This window comes from Panthera onca, chromosome C1, assembly GCF_046562875.1.
Source record: "Panthera onca isolate mPanOnc1 chromosome C1, mPanOnc1 haplotype 2, whole genome shotgun sequence".
Taxonomy (NCBI): domain Eukaryota; kingdom Metazoa; phylum Chordata; class Mammalia; order Carnivora; family Felidae; genus Panthera; species Panthera onca.
The window spans coordinates 139442611-139465675 of record NC_138346.1 but is presented as its reverse complement, the minus strand read 5'-3'; the positions used below and the strand labels follow the sequence as shown (position 1 = coordinate 139465675).

The following is a 23065-nucleotide window of genomic DNA, read 5'->3' as shown; positions in this document are numbered from 1 at the left end:
ATAATATCTTTTGCCATTTAAGGACAAGCTTCCCTCATGGAGACAGTTTGTCTTTGACCATCAATCAATATCGATTGAGTCAATATGGAGAATACAGAAAATTATGCTAGAGTTCCTGTCCTTTGGGAGCTTACATATTTAATTGTTGAGGGAAATACATGTACAAAACCACAAATATATGAAAAGTGATAGGACTGATAATGGGTCCTTTATATATTGTAAGTCAATGGTGAAGGCAAAGGCATTGTTGGAAATAGATTTTTTTTTTTTAATATTTATTTATTTTTGAAGGAGAGAGAGAGAGAGACAGAACACGAGGGGGGGAAGAGCAGAGAGAGAGAGACACAGAATTCAAAGCAGGATCCAGGCTCTGGGCTGTCAGCACAGACCCCAATGCGGGGCTCAAACCCACAAACCGTGAGATCATGACCCCAACGGAATCATGACCCCAACTTCACCGACTGAGCCACCCAGGCGCCCCCGAAATAGATTTTTTTTTAAGGATTGCCAATCCCTGAGGTAAATAACATTTGTATACTTTTAAGAGTTCTATAGCAAAATATTTGGACAAGATGCTCTTTAAGGTCTGTCCACCTTAAAAATAGTATTATTTTATGAATTGTATAGAACGTAGCGGTTAGTGCAGTGAAATACCAATCAATAAAGGAGTAACAGGGTTGCATGTAGGAGGTATAGACCCAGAGTGGGCACTGAGAGTAACTGGAGAATACAGAGAATACTTGTCGTGTGTGTGTGTGTGTGTGTGTGTGTGTGTGTGTGTGTGTGTGTTGTAGTTCGGGGTGATGGGTGGAGAAGAGGGTAAGTTGCCGGCCAGAGTCACCCCACTAAGCACATTTCCCCAAAATGGATGCTTGTTCAAATTTTGTCGAGCCCCTGAAAAACATGTTAAAGGAAAGGTCCAATATACTATTAGAATTAAAATGAAGACTGTGAGATACACAGGAAAGGGAGTCAATTTGTGTGGCCCATTTCAATGTTCCTTCCATCCCTAACCAATGAAGACTGAGGCACCACTCTCATCCCCACTTTCCCTTTCGAGCTCCCAAATGGTAGATCCTAACTATCGCTGCATTTTTCATACCTATTCTTTATTACAAGGCTCCACCTGTGTTCTTTTCCATCCAAGGTACTGTGACTGTTTCCTGTAAGTGCTCATTATCATCAGCTGAGGTGAGAATTACATTCTCCCAGTTGGCAGGGAACTACAAGGGTCTGGAAGCAAAAATCTAGGTTCAGTCTGATTTGTACAAAGCAGTGGTTTCATTTAGTGGGGTAAAGGTTGTGTGTGTGTGTGTGTGTGTGTGTGTTTGAGAGGATGGAGAGGGTCTGCAAATAAAAGATGGCGTAGGAGGACAGCTATAAAATGGTTTTCCCTTTGCCCAAGTAGGTCGAGGGTGGCCAAGTTGGGACCTGGTTTGGAGTTAAAAGTGGAGGCTGCTTGGTGGCAGTCGTGCAGTTCTGGGACCACCCCCGTGAGATCCAGGGCAATGGGTGTGAAGGGTTGAGAGGTGTTCCAACCACGCTGCCCAAGAAAGACATCAGGGACTTCTCACAGGCGCGTGCAAAAAGAAGCTAGGCCGCCCTGCTCCACCGCAGCAGGCCTGCGCCCACAGGGCGGAGGGCGGAGGGCGGAGGGCCCCAGGCGCGCGGCCGCGCGGAGGAAGAGGCGGCGGCGACGGCGCCCACTCCCCCTCGTCCCCGCGCCCCGCCGCTCGCCTCCCGCAGCCGGGCGCCGGCGCGCTCGGCTCTTTCCGCCGCCGCCGCTGCCGCGCGCTGCCCCGTGCGCTCCGACACCTTCGGCAATTTCCGTCGGGCCCTGGCCGCCATTTTCTAGCCGCTTGTGTGTCTCGCTGGCTGCGTGGCTCGGTTCTTGTGAGCGAAGCTTTGTCCGGTTCGGCAATGGACGGGTATGTAATGGGGCCGGGAAGGAAGTGTGTGAGAGGGGATTTGGACCCTCCTTCGGCCCGGTTCGGGGTCGGCCAGAAACCCTCCGGCGGCCCCTCCCAGGGCTGGGCTGCCGTTACCCAACCCCCGCCCCATCGCACACACCCCTCCCTTCGCTTCCCCCGGCGGCTCTGGTCGAGAAAATGAGAAGAAAGCGGGCTCGTAGACTGGAGAGGCATTGGGGCGATGGCGGGGGCGACGACCCCGGAGAGGGAGCGGGCACGGACTTGGCGGCGGGGGATGGGGTGGGAACCCCAGAACGTCTGGCCCGTCCCTGCCCCCTCTAGGAGCCATTTCGATCCGTAACCTGGGACCCGAACCCTGGGTAGCCGCGCCTGTGGGAGCGAATGTTGTGGCCAAAGAGAGAGGCCTGTGTGGGGGTTGTTAGGGGATGGGAGAAAGGCGTCTGTGTGCACCCCAGCCGTCCTCCATCTGCCGGGCCTCGCCCGGCGGGCCCAGGCTGGGGGAGATGCCGGTGGCGGGAGCTCGGGGGAAAGCTAAGTGGGAGCCGCTGGGGAAGGGGGGGGGGCGGGGAGGGCGTGCGGCGGCGGGAGGAAGGGGGAAGGCAGATGTCATACTCCTTTGTTTTCACTTGAGTCTGGTAGTGGGGGCGGGAGACCGAAAAAAAATGCCTTTTTGTGGGGGCCTAAACGTTCAAGGCTTGGCAAAAGGGCCCAGAAATTAAATCATCTGAAAAACCCAAGTGTTTGTGGTCGGCATCAGTCACATGGGCAAAGGCCAACAGCCATGGCAGAAACAAGAGCAGATAGTCAACACAGGGCCATTTTTTTTTTAGCCACTTTGACCGGTTTCGGGAAAAACAAAAAGCCAGAACCGTGCTGCATCTTTGAGAGCCCTAGTGCAGGTAGAATGCTGAGTGAGGTGAGGGCAAGGGCTTTGGGAAGCGACCAGGACCGGGGTCTCCCTGGTACTTAATGCTCTACATCTGAAAAGACTCTTAATGATTTAATTGTTGGAAAGGAGGCACCCTTGAGGGCGAAAAGAGAGCTGTATTGGGCCCATTTGGGGGTATAAAAACGAATCATTTAAAAAGTACATCTAGTAGAATCAGTGGCAGTATATGAAGAGTCCTGTAAAATATGAGTTTATTTTAATTAAGTGTTTGGAGTTTGGTGTTTTTAAAAGATATTAAGGGAAGACCATATCAAAGTGAACAAAGTAACCAAACTTAAGTTGTCCGAGAGGTTATCTAGAGATAATTTTCCACATGAAATCTAGATCTAAAGAAGTTTGCTATTTCCCCAGGTTAAAATGAAAATTGACGGCAGAAGTTGGCACTGGAATTCATGTTTTCTGATTCTGTCAGGATAACTAAATTGTTTTAAGTTTTAAACTATTAATCTAAGTATACTAGCTTTGTGGAAATGGCATTATAGTTCTTGGGGTTTTGTTCTTTTTGATATTTAATAGGTTATTAAAAAATACCATGAGTTTAGTGATTTCATCTTAAGTTTGAAAGCAGTTTTTAGAAAACTGAGTTTAAAATAGTACAAAGAATTGTCACTGACCATCTGTGTATCTGTTTTCCATTTGCATGGTTAGTGGAAGATTTATGAATGGTGAACTACCCTAAAGTTTTAGAGACCAACAGTGATCATTAAAAGAATAAGAGGTTGAAACTATTTTTTTTTCTTTACAGAATTGTCACTGAGGTTGCAGTTGGCGTCAAGGTAGGAAAAAATTGTTTGAAACTAATGAAAACAGAATGGCTGAATCTACTATTACCATCAACGGAAATTTTTAAGTTAGCTTTTGAAAGTTAGAGTTAACAAAACCCAAGTGTAAAGTGTTTCATTTAATTTTAAAAGTTGGATTATATAATTTATAATCTAAATAGACAAAACTAAGTTTTTCTAGAAAGTCTGTGAGAACATTCTAAAGTAGGTATGAATGGTGTTCAGGGAATTAAAAATGCTTTCAGACATGACTTTTTGTGAATATAAAAATGATATCCCAATTTTCTGAGGGGAAGTTATGGTTTTAAGTGGGCAGATAAGTGATTTGACATAAATCATATAATTTTATTAATCTAAGTGTTTCTAACTTTTGATTATGAAGACTAAAATGTGTCCGTAGTGAGCCACATTAGAAATCAGTTATCTTGATCTTTAAAACAAGCGAAACTTGTTTCAGTAATTAGCTTCAAATTAGAGTCAGAAGTTAAGAGCTGGTTTGTCTTTCTATTAAAGGAAAATAGCTGTTATGGTACAGATCATTTGGAATCTTTCCCTCACTTTTTGGCCAGGAAAACTACTCCTTTAGACCTTAGTTCTAATACTTAGGCCTTTGATTTCCTTGAATCGTTGCACATTTTAACAGCATAATATGTTAAAATTTTTGTTTGCAAACCTGTCTGCCGTGTTTGGGCATGGTCCTTGTCTTCTGTCTTTTTAATTTTTCAAGCCTGGCACAACATACTCCAAACCTGATATACAAATACTTGTTGGATGCAGTAACATTTCCCCCTTTCAAGCGTGAGTAGTCTTGAGAGGCTGTGTCCTTAGTATAGTGATGGTGACTGTTCACAGTATTTTTTGTGATAGTCTTTAGAATACTTTAGGGAATATTTTGTATTTCCTTGCTTATTTTCTGTCCTCTGCCCTGTAGTGCACTGGATACTTTTCCATGCTTTAAATTTTTTTTTTTAATGTTTTATTTATTTTTGAGAGAGAGAGGGAGGGAGACAGAGCACCATTGGAGTGTGGGACAGAGAGAGAGACAGAGAGAGAGACAGACAGAATCTAAAGCAGGCTCCAGGCTCTGAGCTGTCAGCACAGAGCCCAACACGGGACTTGAACCTATGAACTATGAGATCATGACCTGAGCCTGAGGTTATGACCTGAGTAAAAGTTGGATGCTTAACTAACTAAGCCATCCAGGCTCCCCACTTACCATGCTTTAATATTTAGGCTTATTTGTTGAGTTTCTACTATGTACATTGGGGGAGAAAGAGCTTTTTCTGGGGAAGGCATTTTTATTTGGCAGTGTTATTTTGTAAGTTGAGGTAGTTGCAGGATTTGAAATCGGGAATAGCTCAAGAGTGCAAGATGTAAAATGTATAGTTACCATTCAGTTAGGTAGGTATCCTGTGGAATTTTGTAAAAGAATGAATGACCCAAGTCTGAGTTGTTCACTGTTAGTGGGTGAGGAGAGAAGGAATTCAGACAGGAGCCACCATGAGTTGGCCCAGAGATAGGAGGAGACTCGGGATTGGATGTCCAGGTATGGTTTATTGGTTCTACCAGTTTCTGTGTTAGTGGTTTGAGGAGAAAAAAATGGAAAATGATGTAAAAATAATTGCCAACCATTTTTTTTATCCTTTGTTCAATATAAAAGTTTGAATAACCGAAGTTTTGTTTTATGAACTTTTCTGAGACAGTGGTTAAGAATTTTTGCTTTGGAGTCATGCATATGTACAAGTAGTTAAGTTCTCATTGTATATATATTTCTATGTGCCCTTAAAAAAATTTAAAGTGGAAGGTATGTTTCCCCAAATCCCAGTCCTGTTTCTCAGGTGTAGGTAATTATGTTAAATTTTTCCTGGTGCTTTTTTCCCCTCTGAGGTGTTACCATTTTGTATATTATCAAACATTAGCATCCTTGCTTACTTACACAGGTGGATTCATAACACATGTACTGGCCCACATCTTGCCTTTTAAAAACATAACTTTATTGAGATTCAATTTGATATAAAATAAACTGGACATATTTTAAGTATACAGCATCTATGAGACCATTATCACAATCAAGATAATGAACATATCATTTTGCCCTTTTGTAACCCTTCCTTCTGCCTTTCTTTCTCCAACCACTGATCTGCTTTCTGTCACTATAGGTTGTTGGCATTTTATAGAATTTTAAATGAATCCGCATGTACGCCCCTTTTATTTGGTCTTATTTCACTGTGTGATTATTTTGAAGTTTACCCGTGTTGTCTGTCAATAGTCCATTCCTTTTTATTGCTTAGTAGTATTACATTTTATGGATATACAGCAATTTATCATTCAACTCTTGATGGACATTTGGTTTTTTTTCCAGTTTTTGACTATTGTAAATAAAGCTGTGAACATTCCTGTAAAAGTCTTTGTGTGAACTTTTCGTTTGTCTTGGGGAAATACCTTTGATGGGAATGGTTAGATCATATGATACACATATGTTCTTAACTTTTTAAGAAACTGCAGACTATTTTCCAAAGTGGTTGTATAATTTTACATTGCCACCAATAGGGTATGAGATTTCCATTCCTTCTGCATCCTTTCCAATGCTTGTCTTTCTGATTCTAGACATTCTAGAGGGGGTGAAGTGGTAATCTTGTGGTTTTAATTTGCATTTCACTAATGTCTGTTATGTTAAATATCTTTTCATGTGTTTTCTTTTGCCAGCTGCATATCATCTTTGGTGAAGTATCTCTTGAGATCGCCTGCCCACTTTTTAAATTGGGTTACTATTGAGTTTTAAGAAGCCTTCATTCTGGTTATAAGTCCTTTATCAGATATATGGTTCATAGATTTTTTTTTTTTTTTTTTTTTTTTTGCCATTTGTAATTTCATTCTCTCAGTAGTGTCTTTTAAAGAACAGCAATTTTTAATTCTGATGACCTTTACCATTTTTGTCTTCTTATGGCTTGTACTTTTCAGGTCTTGTTTAAGCCATCTTTGCCTAACCCAAGGTCACAAAGATTTTTTTCCTTTGATTTGTAATAGAAGTTTCATAGTTTGGGTTTTGCATTTGAGGTTTTTTTTTTTTTTTTTTTTAATATGGTGCATTTCTTTTTTGGGGGGTATGGAGTTAAACTTTTTCCAGCACTGTTGAAAAGGCTGTCTTCTGTTCATTGAATTCGCTTTGCACCTTTGTCAAAAATCAGCTATCTGTATGAGTGGTTCTATTTCTGTACTGTATCCTTTTCCATTGACCCATTTTTGTCCATGTAGATGCCAAAAACATACTGTCTTAATTACTGTGACTTTATGTTAAGGCTTGACATCAAGCAATCATGGTTTTCTTTATTTTTTTTTAAAGTTGTATTGGCTCTTCTATGTCCTTCATATTTTTATAGGAGTCAGTTTCTACAGAAAAGCTTGCTGGGATTTTATTGGAAGTAACTTGAATGTAGAAAGCAATTTGAGGTAAATTGACATCCTGACAATGTTGAAGTTTCCCACTCATGAACACAGTTTATCCATTTATTTAGATCTTCTTTAATTTCTTTTAGCAGTGTTTAGGTTTTTTTAAATTTATTTTGAGAGAGAGTGAGAGTGCACATGTGTGCAGGCATGAGGGAGGGGCAGAGAGAAGGGGAGAGAGAGAATCCCAAGCGGGCTCTGTACTGACAGTGAGGAGCCCGATGCAGGGCTCGAACCCACAAACCGTGAGATCATGATCTGAGCCGAAATCAGGCACTGGATGCTTAACCCACTGAGCCACCTAGGCGCCCCAGCAGTGCTTAGTTTTCATTGTACAGTTTTTGGACATTTTTGTCAGATTTATTACTATTTCAGTATTTTTTGGTGCTGTTATAAATGGTATTTTTAAAATCTCAGTTTCTAGTTAGTAGTGGAGAAAAACACAAATATTTTGTGTATTGTTCTTGTATTATTCACTCTTGCCAAACTCACTTGTTAAGATATAATAGCTTTTTTGTAGACGCTATCAGGTTTTCTACATAGACCATCTTACTTTTTCCTTTCCTATCTGGATGCCGTTTTTTTCCTGTGATATCTTAGTACAGTGCTGAATAGAAGTGATGATATTAGGGTGAACCCCTAAATGCTATTCTTTCTTAAATGTTTGGGCAATTCACCAGTTTTCTTTGTGGAGGTTTTAAATGACACATTTAGTTTATTTAATAGATCCAGGACTATTCAAGTTATCTATTTCTTCTTAAGTGAACTTTGGTGATTTGTGCCTTCCGTGTGAATTAGTCCATTTCATCCAAGTTACTGAGTGTATTTGCATAGAGTTGTTTATGATAATTACCTTTTTTATACTGTTGATGTCTGTAGAATCTGTAGTGCTGTCACTTTTTTCATTCCTGATATTGATCATTTGTGTCTTTTTTTCGTTGTCAGTCTAGCTAGAGATTATTGATTTTGTTAATAGTCTCAAAAAATCAGCTTTTGGTTTCATTGAGTTTTCTGTGTCCTATTTTATTGATAACTACTGTTTTAATTTTCTTCTGCTTTGCATTTAGTTCTTTTTCAAGTTAGTTATGTTGAAGCTGGTATTGTTGACGTGATACTTTTCTAACATAGAGGTTTAGTGCTATGTATTTTCCTTTTTTTATTTTTTTAATTAAAAATTTTTTAATGTTTTTATTTATTTTGGAGAGACAGAGTGTGAGCAGGGGAGGGGCAGAGAGAGGGAGACACAGAATCTGAAGCAGGCTCCAGGTTTTGAGCTGTTAGCACAGCTGGGCTTGAACTTGTGAACTGCAAGATCATGACCTGAGCCAAAGTCAGATGTTTCACTGACTAAGCCACCGAGGTGCCCCTATATATTACCCTCCTAAGTACAGCTTTCGTGGCCTCTCTCAGATTTTTTTTTTTTTTTTAAAAGTTTATTCATTTCGAGAGAAAGAGAGAGAACCCCAAGCAGGCTCTGCACTGTCAGTGCAGAGCCGGATGTGGGGCTGGAACTCGGGAACCATGAAATCATGACCTGAGCTGAAATCAAGAGATCCATACTTAACCGGCTGAGCTACCCAAGCTGAGTTACCTAAGCACCCCTGCATCTCTCTAATTTTGACATGCATACTTTTTATTCAGTTCAAAATGCATTGTAATACATTTTTCTGCCCCATGTGTTATGAGAAGTATGTTATTTATTTAATTGCCAAATATTATGAGTGTTCCATAGATGTTTGTTACTTTTTTCATTTAATTTTTTTTTTTTAGTTTGTTTTTGAGAGAGCTAGAGCCCACGTGCACTTGCGCACACGCATGTGGGAGAGGGGCAGAGAGAGAGGGAGACACACTCTGAAACAGGCTCCAAGCTCCAAGCTGTCAGCACAGAACCTGATACGGGGCTCGAATCCATGAACTGTGAGATAATGACCTGGGCTGAAGTTGGGTGCTTAACCAACAGATGCCTAGACGCCCCAATGTGTCTATTATTTTAATTCAATTCCATTGTGGCTAGAGAACATACTGTAAGACTTGAATCTTTGTAAATTTGTTGAGACTTGTTTTATGATCCAAATATCACATATCTTAAGTTTTATGTGCACTTGATAGAGATGTGTATTCTGCTCTTGGGTAGTGTTTTATAAATGTCATTTGTTTATTGATAATGTTGTTGAAGTGATCTCTGTCCTTCTTGATTTTCTGTGTATTGTGCTATCACATTGAGAGAAGGATATTGAAATTTCCTCTTTTACCTGTGCATGTCTAAGTTTCTGCTTGCAGTTCCAGTTTTTATTTATTTATTTTTTTTAAGTTTATGATTAGTACATAAATGTTTAGGATTACTATGTCTTCTTTGTGCATTGACTCCTTTTTTATTATGTAGTGACCATTTTATCCTTGGTAATACTCTTTGCTTTAAAATCTACTTTTATGATATAGCCATTCTGGCTTTCTTTTGAATAGGGTTCACATGGCATATCTTTTTCCATTCTTTTACTTTCAACCTATTTGTGTCCTTAGATTTAAAATGTGTTTTTTGTAGATAGCATAAAGTTGGAATTCCATTTTTACATCCAACTTACACTCTCTTGTTTTGACTAATAAGATTAGTTTTAAAACTACTACTTTGCTGTTTTTCTGTTTGTGCTTTGTGTTCTTTGTTCCCTTTTTCTGCTGTCTTTTGGATGGATAATGTTTTAATTCCATTATATCTCTTGTTAACTGATTAGCTTATAACTCTGGTTATATTGGTGGCTGGTTTTAGGAGTTGTATCATACATCTTTAACTTACAGTCTTCCTTCAAGATTTATTTCTTCTCTCTTGGCCTCTGTACTATTGGTATCGTATATTTTACTTTTGTATATGTTACATGTCATATATTATTTGTTGAAACAGCTAATTATCTTTTAAATACTACTTAAACAATAAGAAAAATATTTTCTATATTAATCATAACACAGTTGTGTGCATGCATTGAATTTTCGGGGGGATTTTCCACAGATTCCCAGAGCTGCCTCTGTGCAACTCTCTTTGGTACTTTGCTTCAGAAACCCTACTTGCTTTGGTCTCCTTGGACTCATGTCCTCTTAGGGAGTTTTTGAAGTTTGGCCATTTTCTCCACCTGGGCTGTGCCATGGCCTGGTCTTTCAAGATAGTAAGCTGGGGCAATCATGGACTGACCTTGTTTTCTGAATTTCAGGGATCATTGTCCATCATTGTCTGGTTCTTGAAAACCATTGTTACACGTGTCATGTGTAAATTTTTTTTTTTTTTTAAAGTTTCAGTGGGAAACTCGTGCATATTACACTGTCTTGCCTGGAAGTACAAGTCCACCTATTTTTTCCTTTTTTCAAAAAAAATTACATAATGTGGTCTGTAGTTCTAGATCTGCCTCATTCTTTGTTATATGGCTACACCACGATGTAGTTTCTATGTTGATGACATAGTTTGATTCTAGTTTGTAGTTAAAGAGTATGTGGAAATATTTACAATGGAAGTAAAAATCCTGTGTCAAATGAAATTTACAGTTAAAAAGTTTATGAAAACCAGAATGCCAAAAGGATTCTTTCCACAACTATGTATGGGAATGCCTGGGAATCTTTGTTACACTTCTGTGTAAAATTGATTTCCTGTACACATTGTAGGTACATTTTCTTACAGATTATTATTTTGAATTTCTTCATGTAGTGTTGGACATATAGATTTATTTGTATTATTAAGGAGTATAGTTTTTTATTATTTGATCTTAAATGTTTTTAGCTTCAGGTCCTTTACTTTTTAGATGAGATTATAATAGTTTTGAAGATTAAATGTGATTATGCATAAAAAGTATTTTTCACAAACCAGGTCCTCAGTTAATATTAACTGATTTGCACTACTTATAGAATATCTGAATTTTATAACTTTAGGGTTTGTTGAAATTTCATTTTTCATTACCCTTATAAATTTGATGTAGCTACTCAGTTGATTTTAGACTTGTTTCTTTTTGGTTAGCTTAGTGAGAGTATAAAAATAAATTTGTGAGTTTTTTTTAAAGATTTTTTAAAAAAATTATTTATTTATTCTGCGTGGGAGCAGAAAGAGAGGGAGAGAGAATTCTTAGCAGGCTCCACATTCAGCACAGAGTCTGACAAGGGGCTTAAACTCATGATCAGGAGATCACGACCTGAGCTGAAATCACAAGTTGGGTGCTTAACCAACTGAGCCACCCAGGCGCCTCGGAAATTTATGAATTTTTAATAAAGAGATTTGTTGCATTTCTGTAAAATGGTTTTTTTGTTCTTTGTAATTTGTAATTAACTTCATGGTTTCATTTTTATACTCTTAACCATTTTGCCACTGAAATCGCAGTGTAATCGGCCTTTTACTGAGGAAAACAGAAATGAATGAAGTGATTGCACAGTAATTCAAGATTATACTCCTTGTGGTAAAATGTTAACTTTTTGAATGGATATTTTAAACAGTGAAATTGGTGCTAGCTCTCATACTAAATTAACTACTAAATGAAGCCTTTAAAACTGGACAATAGAGGACATATTTGTTAAAATAAGTTATTAGCATTTTCCATGTTGGATCTCACTGGTATATAGAAAGCACTGTTTGTAAATTGCTGAACTTAACTGAGATGTGAATTCACCAACGTGGGCTTTTTAGATAATTGCAATGAAATAATGCGATCGAATATAACTGGTTGTTTATAATAAGTGTGTTAAAAACTTCTGTTTGGACTTTTAGAGTGTGATTTTTCTTAAAATGCTACATATGCATGCTTAGGTGTTTATATTTGAATTGCAAGTTGCAGACATTTATAGTGTGTCTACAAAATGCCAACACTGTTAACTGGCAGTTCAGAAACACTGAGAATATGTGCTCTTTGAGGGTAGAGGTAGGGACCTTATTTGTTTTATTGTTCTTCCATCATCAGTAGTATGTGTTAAGTAGTACATACACACTAAATATTTAATAACTCCTAATGGGTCTGGCTTCAGTATGCTTATCATCTCAAGCCACTTATCAGTGAAAAGATAAACATCAATTTTATTTCATAACATTCTTCCTATTTGCTGGAGATCCAAAAGAGCTGTGTCTTCTAGGACCTCATCTGGTTAAAGAGATAACACAAGGTTTAAGCAAGTGCCTATGACTGTTATAAAAGATTAGTCTGGTTTGGTAGGATCAGAGTAGACCTCACGAAAGTAGTGAGTTGTGACCTATACATTAAAAATAGTTGGGGAGAGGAGGTGAGTAGTGTATGGTGAGGGAATGACATGGCCAGAGTTGTGATAATGGGCTGGCACAAATTGAGAACCACTGAATAGTTTTTGTGTCAGTAGATTTGTATATGAATTTGAGAGAAAGATGGCATATAGGTTGTAGAAGGTCTCAAGTGCAGGTTATGAAATCTGTACTTGATCTGGTAGGCACTATTCTGTAAATACTGGTAAGTTCCCATACATAAAAAGTAGCTCATTATTATCCTCTTGTTAGAATTTGGAGAATTAACTCCAAAAAGACTGGCTTTGGTATTACGTGGGGTGCTATAAATTAGAATCATGAATCTCTATAAATTTAAAATATAAACTCTTATGTGGTCTATTTGTGTTGCTAAAGTGTAATATTTAGTTTTGGACATACTGCATTAGGGGCTTAAGGTGGTTAAGTAATATTTTTACTTTAGAAGTGGTAAAGGTATCACAGAAACTTATCATGAAAGATGTGTTTTTGAACAATGATTTTTTATACCTATTGTGAAATTTGAACATAGAAAAAGACCTGATAGTTATGAACCACTATTTGTCACTTAGTCCCAATAATCATCAATAAACCATTGCTAGAATTTGTGATATTCACTGTACTTTTCTATGTTATTTAAAAAAAAAATTTTTTTTTATGTTTATTCATTTTTGAAAGACAGAGAGAAAGAGCACAAGCAGGGGTGGGGCGGAGAGAAAGGGGGACACAGAAACTGAAACAGGCTCCAGGCTCTGAGCTGTCCGCACAGAGCCCGATGTGGGGCTCGAACTCACGAACTGCGAGATCATGACCTGAGCCGAAGTCGGATGCTTAACTGACTGAGCCTCCCAGGCGCCCCTCTCCTATGTTATTTTGAGATGAGTAGCAGATACAGTATTTTACTTGTAATGTTTTGGTGTGTCTCATAAAGATAAGATTTTTTTTTTTTTTTTTTGATATAACCACAATACTGTTAGGACAGAAAAAAAAACATTCCTTAATGTTATCAAGTGCCAAATTAATGTTAAAATTTTTAATTTGGGGGCGTCTGGGTGGCTCAGTCAGTTGAGCATCCGACTTTAGCTTAGGTCATGATCTCATGGTCTTTTGAGTTCGAGTCCTGTGTCCGGTTCTGTGCTGACAGCTCAGAGCCTGAGGTCTGCTTCTGATTTTGTGGATCCCCCTCTCTCTGCCCCTCCACCTCTTGTGCTCTGTGTCTCTCTCTCAAAAACTAAATAAAAACATAAAAAGAAAATTGAATAAAAAAACATTTTAATTGTCTCATAAAGGTCAAAGTATTTGTTACAGGGGTTTTTTGTTTTGTTTTGTTTTGGTTTTTTTTGGTGAGAAGGAGAGATCAGGATGAAACAAGATGAGCAAATTCAATAGGTTGATAAGCCTTTTTTTAGTTTTTTTTTTAATCTGCATGTTATCCTTTCACTCGTGAAGTTTTTTTTTAACATTGCATTTTATTAAACATTTTTTTTCATGTTTCATTTTATTTTTGAGAGAGAGAGAGACAGAGAGAGGGAGCAGGGGAGGGACAAAGAATCTGAATCAGGCTTCAGGCTCTGAACTATCAGCACAGAGCCATGCACAGAGCCTGATGCGGGGCTGGAAATCACAGGCAGTAAGCTCATGACCTGAGATGAAGTCGGATGCTTAACCAGCTAAGCCACCCAGGCGTCTCATTGCATTTTATTTTTGAAGAATACTTGTTGATTCCACAGAATTGCCCCCCGAGTCTGCATCTACTAATTGTGTTCTGATGTTATAATTTAAAATGTTCATGTATCTGTCAATTGGTGTTGGATCTAGAGACTGTCATATTTTTTTTGTTTGTTTTTGGTAATATTTTATAAGTGGTGGTATGTTTTTACATTAGAAGACATATATTTGATTTTTGTGTGTGTCTGTAATGTTATTCCCAATAATATTTCTTATAATAACTTCTTTCACCTTTTTTGTGTTCATCATTGTCTGCTCAGCATAGTTCAGTAGACATCTGTTATCAGTATTCTTAAAGGATATGTAAAAGAAATGTATCTTAAAGTTCACTTAAAATTTATATGATGGAAAGACAGTATTAAAGTTCAACTTAAATTGTAGTTATTGATGGTAGACAAGAATTTTTTAGTGGAGGTCTTGTCAAGAGCATGTGATTTAGAATTTGCTAGCAGGCTAGAGTATGGCCTCTCTATAACATTGAAGGTAATCTCTGAGCTTTAGTTTAACAGATTTTTAAATGGTCTTAATAGGACTTACCTCAAAAGTTGTTTTGGAGATTAAATGAAATAACATGTAAGATTTAGCACAGAATGGCACATAAGTGCTCAAATGAGGATCATGGTTGTTACTGTAGCTCTTTACTCTGTACACCTGATTTGGGAGGAGCACCACAGTGGACTCCCAAATACGAACTTTTTTAACTGGCTATTAGAGATAAAATTTTTTCTTTAAAAATTAAAATTTTTAAAAAGTTTATTTATTTTTGAGAGAGAGTGTATGCACACATGTGCCAGGTAGGGGAGGGGCAGAGAGAGAGGGAGACTAGGATCTGAAGCCAGCTCCCCGCTGACAGCAGAGTCTCTGATGCGGGGCTCAAACTCATGAGCCACAAGATCATTATCTGAGCTGAAGTCAAATGCTTAACTGACTGAACCACACTGGTGCCCCCAAATTAAATTTTTTATTGAAGTATAGTTGACATACATAGTATTAGTTTCAGGTGTACATAAGTTTTTTCAATAGCTTACTAATTTTTTTTTAGTAATCTCTGTAATCTCAAATAATCTTTAGTAATCTCAAGACCCCAAAATCAAAGGAGTCGCATGCTTTTCCAAGCTGAGCCAGCCAGGTACCCCCTCAAGTGTACATAAGTTTTTTTTTGTTTTTTTTTTTTAACATTTATTTATTTTTGAGAGAGAGAGAGAGAGAGAGCATGAACAGGGGAGGGCCAGAGGAAGAGGGACACAGAATCTGAAACAGGCTCCAGGCTCTGAGCTGTCAGCACAGAGCCTGACGCGGGGCTCGAACCCACAGACTGCGAGATCGTGACCTGAGCCGAAGTCGGATGCTTAACTGACTGAGCCACCCAGGCGCCCCTGTACATAAGTTTTTAAGAGAGCTTTGAGTCCAGGTTAAAAATAGCTGGGCAGATAACCCTACAGAGAGAATTAGTAAATTAAAACATAAAAATTACTCAGAATTTAACACAGAGCAACAAAAAAGCAGAGGTTAAAAGAGGAAAGGAAGAGAAATTCTAACAAATTGTCTAGACTACCAGAAAGTGAAAGTTAAAGATTGCAGGGAAGTGGAATATGAAAGTTTAAAAACCTCCTAATTTACCAAAATTGATGAGCTTCATGAATTCTTAGATTTAGGAAGCACAAGAAAACCTAGCCACGTCACAGTGAAAGAGCAAGCCATTAGACACACGGAAGAGCTTTAAAGCAGCCATGGAAAAACCAGATTTCCCAAGAAGGAGTAACAACTGTAAAGATACAATATGCTTCTTCAGCAACATGGGGATCCAGAAGATGGTGAAATAGTATCTTCAAGGTGTTGAATGAAAATAAGTACCTACCTGTTATTTTGTAGTCTGCTAAATTATCACTTAAAGAGAAGAACAAAATAGTCATTTCAGAAACCCCTTTTCCCTTCACCCTCCCCCAAAAAAGGCAATTGAGGAAATTTATCAACAGACTCACTGAAGAATTTCTAGAGTTTATGCTGTAGGAAGAAAGCTGATGACTCCAGAAAGGAGGTTTGGGGTAGGAAAAGTAAGGTTAACCAAGAAGTTGGTAGGCCTGTGGGTAAATATAATTATTGACAGTATGAGAAAGTGATAGCAGTGATTGTTTGATTTGGGGTTTAAAAAGTTGAACTAAAAATATTATAACAACGTGTAAGAGAGTAGTTGAGTAACTGATGTTTAAGTTCTGATGCTTCTAATATTGTTTTGAGCTATGGTGTCCATTATAATAGCCACTCGTCATACGTAGTCATTGAGCACTTGACATATGGCTAGTCTAAATTGATCTCCAGTTGTAAAATGTACATAAACGTCCAAGACTTAGTATGATAAAAAAAAATGTAATTTTATATTTATTACATGTTGATATTATTTTGTGTTCAATAAAATTGTGTTCTTTTTTTGTCTTTTAAAAATATGGTTATTAGAACATTTAAAAGATCGTCTTACATTATAAGATCATCCTATATGCTCATCTTACATTTCTTTTGGACTGTACCAGTCTGGAGGGTGGAAATTTTAAGACTAAAGTGAATCAGATAAATTTATATTTTAAAATTGTAAGGGTCAACACAGTAAACATAGGGATAGAATATATAACTTCTAAAATAATTGGAGAATTGGGGCAACTAAAATTAAAGACATCTAATCCAAAAGAATTCAGGGGGGAAAAAAGTAAAAAAGGTCACAAAGTGAACTCATTTTAATGGTGTTAGGAAAGGTTCATTGGAGGGTTCCTTTCAGCCTTTAAATGTAGAATTTTGAAGGTATGGAGTTGGACTTAATTTAACCCTAATTATCTCCCAAAGTCTCCATTTTCAAATACCATCACATTGGGAATTACAATTTGAATGTATGAATTTTGGTGGTCATTAACATTCAGTTCATTGCATCCTGTATTTCCCTCCACTTCCACCCCAGGTAACCACTATCTTGAATTTGGTGTTTGCCATTCCTGTGAATGTCTGTACTTTCCCTGTGTGTGTTATTTATGTTTTGTGTCATAAGCAATATATGGTTTTGTTTTACATGTTTAAACTATGTATATGTGCCACATGCTGCTTGTATTCTCTAACTTGTTCTTTTTGTTCAATGTTATTATTTTTTAATTTTTTAACGTTTGTTTACTTTTGAGAGAGCACAAACAGGGGAGGGGCAGAGAGAGAGGGAGAAACAGAATCTGAAGCAGGCTGCAGGCTCTGAGCTGTCAGCACAGAACCTGATGCAGGGCTCGAACTCTGACTGTGAGATAGGTCATGACCTGAGCCAAAGTCAGACGCTTAACCAACTGAGCCACCCAGGTCCCCGTTTTTGTTTTTTTTAACCCAGGTTTACATGTGGCTCTAATTCATTTTCATTGCCATATGGTATATGATTATGTGAATGTACCTTACCCTACTGACAAATATTGAGGTTGTTTCTAATTTTTTCCTGTTATAAATTACTGCTGTGAGTATTCTTGTGCGTGCATTAATAAATGCCACTATTCAGGTTTCTCTGGAAGTGGAATTGCTGGATTATATTGTGTGTCTATTTGCAAGTTGATATTGACATGTTGCATTCCTAAATGGTTGTGCTAATTTATACTTTACTAGCAGTGTATGAGAATTCTTGTTTCTGTACGTCTTCTCTGATAATTGGCATTGTTGGAATTTTTAATTGTCAGACTGAGGAACATGTGAATAGATCTCTTGTTTTAGTTTGAATTCCCTGAGAATGGATACATTTTCTTATTTATAGGCCGTTCTTGTTAAATACCTGTTCATGGATAGAGTCTATCCATTTTCTTTTTAATGTAGTTTTTATCCTTTTTTAAATTGTTTCCTAGGAGTTTTATACATTATGGGTCCTAAAGCCATGTTACTTATGTACATTAACTCCTGTCTGTGGCTTGTGGTTTTTTTTTTTTCATTGAATAGAATTTGGAAATTTTAATGTCACATTTATGTTTTAGTTCTAAGAAATTTTTCTTTAACTCAAGATCTTATATATAGTGGTTTTTATCATGAAAGTTTTGAAGTTTTGGTTTTCACATTTAGGGCCTCAGTCTACCTGGAATTTAACTTTATGATAAAGTTTAATGATTTTTCCCCCCTTATGAATAACCCATTTAGTACCAACTTAATTGAATAGTTCATGTTTTTTCCCCACTGATCTGCAGTGTCAGCTGTCAGATTTCCATAGATGGATGGAACTGTTTCTGGGCTATCTGTTCTGTTTCATTGTTTGTCTATCCTGTACCAGTACCACAGTGTCTTAATTTAGTGTAGCGTCACAGTAAGTCTTGGAACCTTGTAGAGTGAATTTCACAACTTTGTTCTTCAAAATTGTCTTGGCACTTTCTTTACCATGTGTATTTTAAGATCAGTCGGCTGAGTTCCATGAAGACTTTTTGGTTTTGATTAAATTGCACTAAGTTTGGGGAGCTCTACTGGTTCAGTTGGTTGAGCATCTGACTCTTGATTCGGCTCAGGTCATGATCTCATGGTTCGTGAGATGGAGCCCTGTGCCAGGCTCTGCACTGACTGCACAGCGTGCTTGGGATTCTCTTTCTGCCCCTCCCCTGCTCCCATGCATGCTCTCCCTCTGTCTCTCAAACATTTAAAGAAGTTTATAGGATAATTGTAATATTATATTTACATTATCAATAAAATAAGATGGCAGTGCTTGAGCTCAAAGGTAGGAAACTAACATTTGAAAAATTTATCTCTTTCTTCCCCATAATATTTTCTGCAATTATAGAGGTTATGCTTAATGCATTAGCCAAAAAGGAAAGTAAATTAAATCACCAGTGATTTTACCGAAGTTAATCAGCACTGTATATACTTCCCATCATTTCCTCTATATATTACAAAGATTTTATGCAGCTTATATATAAAGGGTGAGGAAAGAGGGATACGTCTTTGATAAATGGTTCAATTTCTTCCAAAGTTACTAGTTTATTTACTGCTTTCTTAGACAATTATATTTTACTGGGCTTCAGATATCTCCGAATTCTATAGCATTTTTAAATTCCTTTTTGCTAATTTTGATAATTTGTATTCTGTTTATTTCTCTTGTCAGAGACCTTATTTTACTGGTCTGTAAAAAGAATCAGCTTTTCTTATTTTTTTTTTTTGTTTCTGTAATTGATTAATCTGTGCTTTTATCCTTATTTTTCTGCCTCACATGAGATTTATTTTATTGTCTTTTAGTCCACTTGAGATCCTGAACTCATTGACTTTCTTGTTTAAAAATGGATTCAGGGGGCGCTCAGTCTGTTGAGCATACGATTTTGGCTCAGGTCATGATCTCACGGTTCATGATTTCAAGCCCTATGTCAGGCTCTGTGTTGACAGCTCAGAGCCTGGAACCTGCTTCAGATTCTGTGTCTCCTCTCTTTGCCCCTTCTCTGCGTGCGTGCTCTCTCTGTCTCTAAACTAAATAAACATTAAAAAATTTTTTTTCTCAGACTGTCTTATTGTACTGTACTCACCCTTGTGATGAAATAATGGCTATGCAAGGAGATGAAGTGAGGTGAATGACATAGGTGCATTGTGATGTAGGATTAGGATGCTCTTGACCTTCTGACAATACCTCAGAAGAAGGATCATCTACTTCCAGGCTATGGTTGGCCATGAGTAACTGAAATTATAGGTAAGAGGGGACAACTGTATATGACTTGAAAATATTTTCTCCCATTCTGTAGGTCCTCAGGTTGCCTTTGGTGTCAAATCCAAAATATCATTGCCTAGACCCTTGTTAAAGAGCTTAGCACCTATGTTTTCTTTGAGTTTTATGCTTTCAGATTTTATATTCAAGTATTTAATTCATTTTGAGTTAGTTTTTGTGTATAGTTTGAGATAGTAGTCTAGTTTCATTCTTTTTATATGTGGCTGTTCAGTTTTCCCAGCACCATTTATTGAAGAGACTGTTTCCCCATTGTATATTTTTGCCTCCTTTGTCATAAATTAATTGACCATATATATGTGTGTGTGTGTGTGTGTGTGTATGTATATGTATGTATGGTTGCATTTCTTTTCTATTGATCTATGTATCTAGTTTTTATGCCAGTACCATCGTGTTTTGATTACTAGTTTGAAATTAGGGAGTGTGATGCCTTCAGCTTTGTTCTTCTTTATCAAGATTGCTTTAACTCTTCAGGGTCCTTTGTGGTTCCGTACAAATAGTAGGATTGTGTGTTCTATTTCTGTGAAAAATGCTGTTGGAATTTTGATAGGGATTGCATTGAATTTTGTAGATTGCTTTGGGTAGTATGAACATTTTAATGATACTGATTTTTTTCCAAACCAGGAGCACAGAATGTCTTTTCATTTATTTGTGTCAATTTTTTTTCCCTTTTTAAATTTTTTTAAAACTTCATTATTAAACTTTCAAGATACATAAAAAGGAGTGTGAATGGTAATGGTACAATAATACACAAATCCTTCCTGTTGGATAATATTAAAGTAAATCTCAGAGATCATTTCATGTCCTCACTCAATACTTTATTGTGTGTCTCTAACATAATAATCTCCTAAGGATGATATTGATACCATTATTATACCTTAATAAAATTTAAAATAATTTCTTAATATCTAATTTCTAGCAGTAAGAATTTTCCATTTGCCTCAGAAATGTCTTGGCGCCTGGGTGGCTCAGTCAGTTAAGTGTCTGACTTTGGCTCAGGTCATGATCGCACAGTTTGTGGGTTTGAGCTCCGTGTCAGGCTCTGCGCAGACAGCTCAGAACCTAGAACCTGCTTCAGATTCTGTGTCTCCCTCGCTCTCTCTGCCCCTTTCCTGCTTGTGCTGTCTCTCTGAATAAATAAACATTAAAAAAAAAATGTGTTTTTTTCTCTTTCAAATCAGATTCCAAGGAAAGTCAGTATGCTGATTTGGTTAACGTCTTTTAAGTCTCTATAAAGATAACTATGAATCAGTTTACCTTCCATTCCCTTTATTGCTTTTTCTTTTATTGCTTATTAGAGAAACCGGGTCATCTATTCTGTACGGTTTTCCACTTTGTTGATTTTGGTGATTATACTTCCATGTCATTGTTTTACATGTTCCTCATGTCCTGTTTCCTGAGGTGAGGCTTGATCAGATTCAGGTTTAATTTTTAGCAGGAATATTTTGTAGATGCACTGTGTGTTTTTCCTGTTGTATCACACCAGGAGGAACATATCTCATTATCTTTTTGTGACGTTAACATTTATCAGGAGGTTCAGGTTTGGTTAGCATGATGTATCCAGTATAGAGTGCTCCCATTATCCTTTCATACCTTCTTGATTTTATTAGTTAATAATTGCAGTTTCGTTGGGTATTGCAAAAATGGTGATCCACTCCTCCCCCTGCCCCCGCCTATTTTAGATTTTTCTGTTAACTTTTTACGTCAGTATTTTGTCATACTGGAATTCCCTTTTTATAAGAAAACAGGCTTCTACATTTATTTCCCAGTCTTATTGCAATGATCATTCTTTAAGAAGTCTTTAATTTTTCATTTTGAGCTGTTGAGAGCTTATAACACCAGTAGCTTTGATACTTACTTGCTTGAAGTATCATTTCTTGTTCTAGATCTTAGCCATTTCTTTAAAAAAAATCCTGGTTTCTTTGGGTGAGTAGTGGTCCTTAAGAGACCACAGTAATGTGGGTGCAAAGGTGCTAATTGCTGTTAGGTGGTCATTCAAAGCCCTTTTAGTGAACAGAGCTAGCAAATAATTTGGAGACATAATATTGTGAGCTCATTTGTTATTTCCAATATAACTTTACAGTTTTTACTTTTCTGATTTTATATTTCTACCTCTTGTATAAATTGAATAATTTTGCTTGCTAATATTAAAATTGTAACATATGTACATATATATACACTAGTTAGTTAAAAAGGAACATCAGTATTACACTGACATTATAATTACTGAATACAGTTTAATGTTTCTTTGCAGTTATTTTTGTCCTTATAGTATAAAAACAGAATATCAAAGTTTATTGAAAGAATTCTGTGTGTGGTTCTACTACCAAGCTGATAGGTTTCATGTTTTCATTTGGTTTTGATTTTTAGGGATTTTTTCCCCCCTAACATTTTTGGCTAAATTTTCCCAAATCAAAAGTAAAATAAACTACATTTATAGAAGTCTGGTTAATACTTCCTGTCCACTCTCCTTTGCTTTGTCTATCCCATTATAGGTGTCATTTTCATCAATTTTTGGCTTATCCTTCTTTTGTGTAATGTAAACAAATGTGAATTGCTTCCTACATTCTCCTTCCCATCACCCTAGAGAGAGTGACAGTGTATACAGGTTATAACAGCTACAACTTCCTTTTTAATGATAAGTTTATCCTGGAGATCACTCCATGGCTGTACAGGGAAATTTTTGTCTTTTTTTTTTTTTTTTTTTTTGTACTGCTGTATAGAAAATATATGAGTGCCTCCATTCCCGATAGCTTGTTGAATAGAGTATATTGTTCAGTGATTGGGGTTTTGCCAGTCTGATAGATGAGGTGGCACCTAAATGTAGTATTAATTTGAATTTGTTTTGTTCTATGATCAGGGTTAAACAGCTTTTCATATTAATCTTTTGCCCAGTTTTTTAAATGGGGTAACTAGTCTTTCTAAAATTTTATAATAGTCTGCATTTGAAGTTTATATTCTCATTTTGATCCAAGTTATATAGGAATTATTTCAAAATTTCATCTGATTAAAACATTGAATTTTCAGAGTGCTGCCTGGGTAGCTCAGCTGGTTAAGTGTTTGACTCTTTGATTTCAGCTCAGGTCATGATCTCAGGGTCGGGAGATCGAGCCTCTTTCTGCCCCTTACCCACTGTATCTCTCTCTATTAAAAGAAAAAAAAAAGGTAAAACAATTGAATTTTGTTCAATTTTTTTCCCCTCAAAATATTCTGTTTGAGCAAATATGGTTTGCACAATTTGTTCTTTATGGAATTTATTGAGTTACTCATTACATAGATTATGATCTGCTTTTGAGACTT

General features: G+C 37.2%; 1 protein-coding gene across 6 annotated transcripts in view; it reads left to right on the top strand.

Moving 5' to 3' along the window:
* The first annotated feature begins 1805 nt into the window (after positions 1 to 1805).
* PTBP2 (polypyrimidine tract binding protein 2) overlaps positions 1806 to 23065 on the top strand; it is an 81637-nt gene continuing 60377 nt past the window's right edge. For 4 of the 6 annotated variants that reach the window (XM_060621635.3, XM_060621634.3, XM_060621633.3 and 1 more), the window contains exons 1-2: positions 1806 to 1928; positions 3626 to 3656. In XM_060621635.3, the coding sequence (XP_060477618.1) occupies positions 1921 to 1928; positions 3626 to 3656 (39 nt within the window). In that variant the 5' untranslated portion in view covers positions 1806 to 1920. Of the gene's footprint in view, positions 1929 to 2118; positions 2291 to 3625; positions 3657 to 19328; positions 19733 to 23065 lie in introns of those variants that run through there. The other 2 variants (XM_060621637.3, XM_060621638.3) reach the window with 2 other exon arrangements.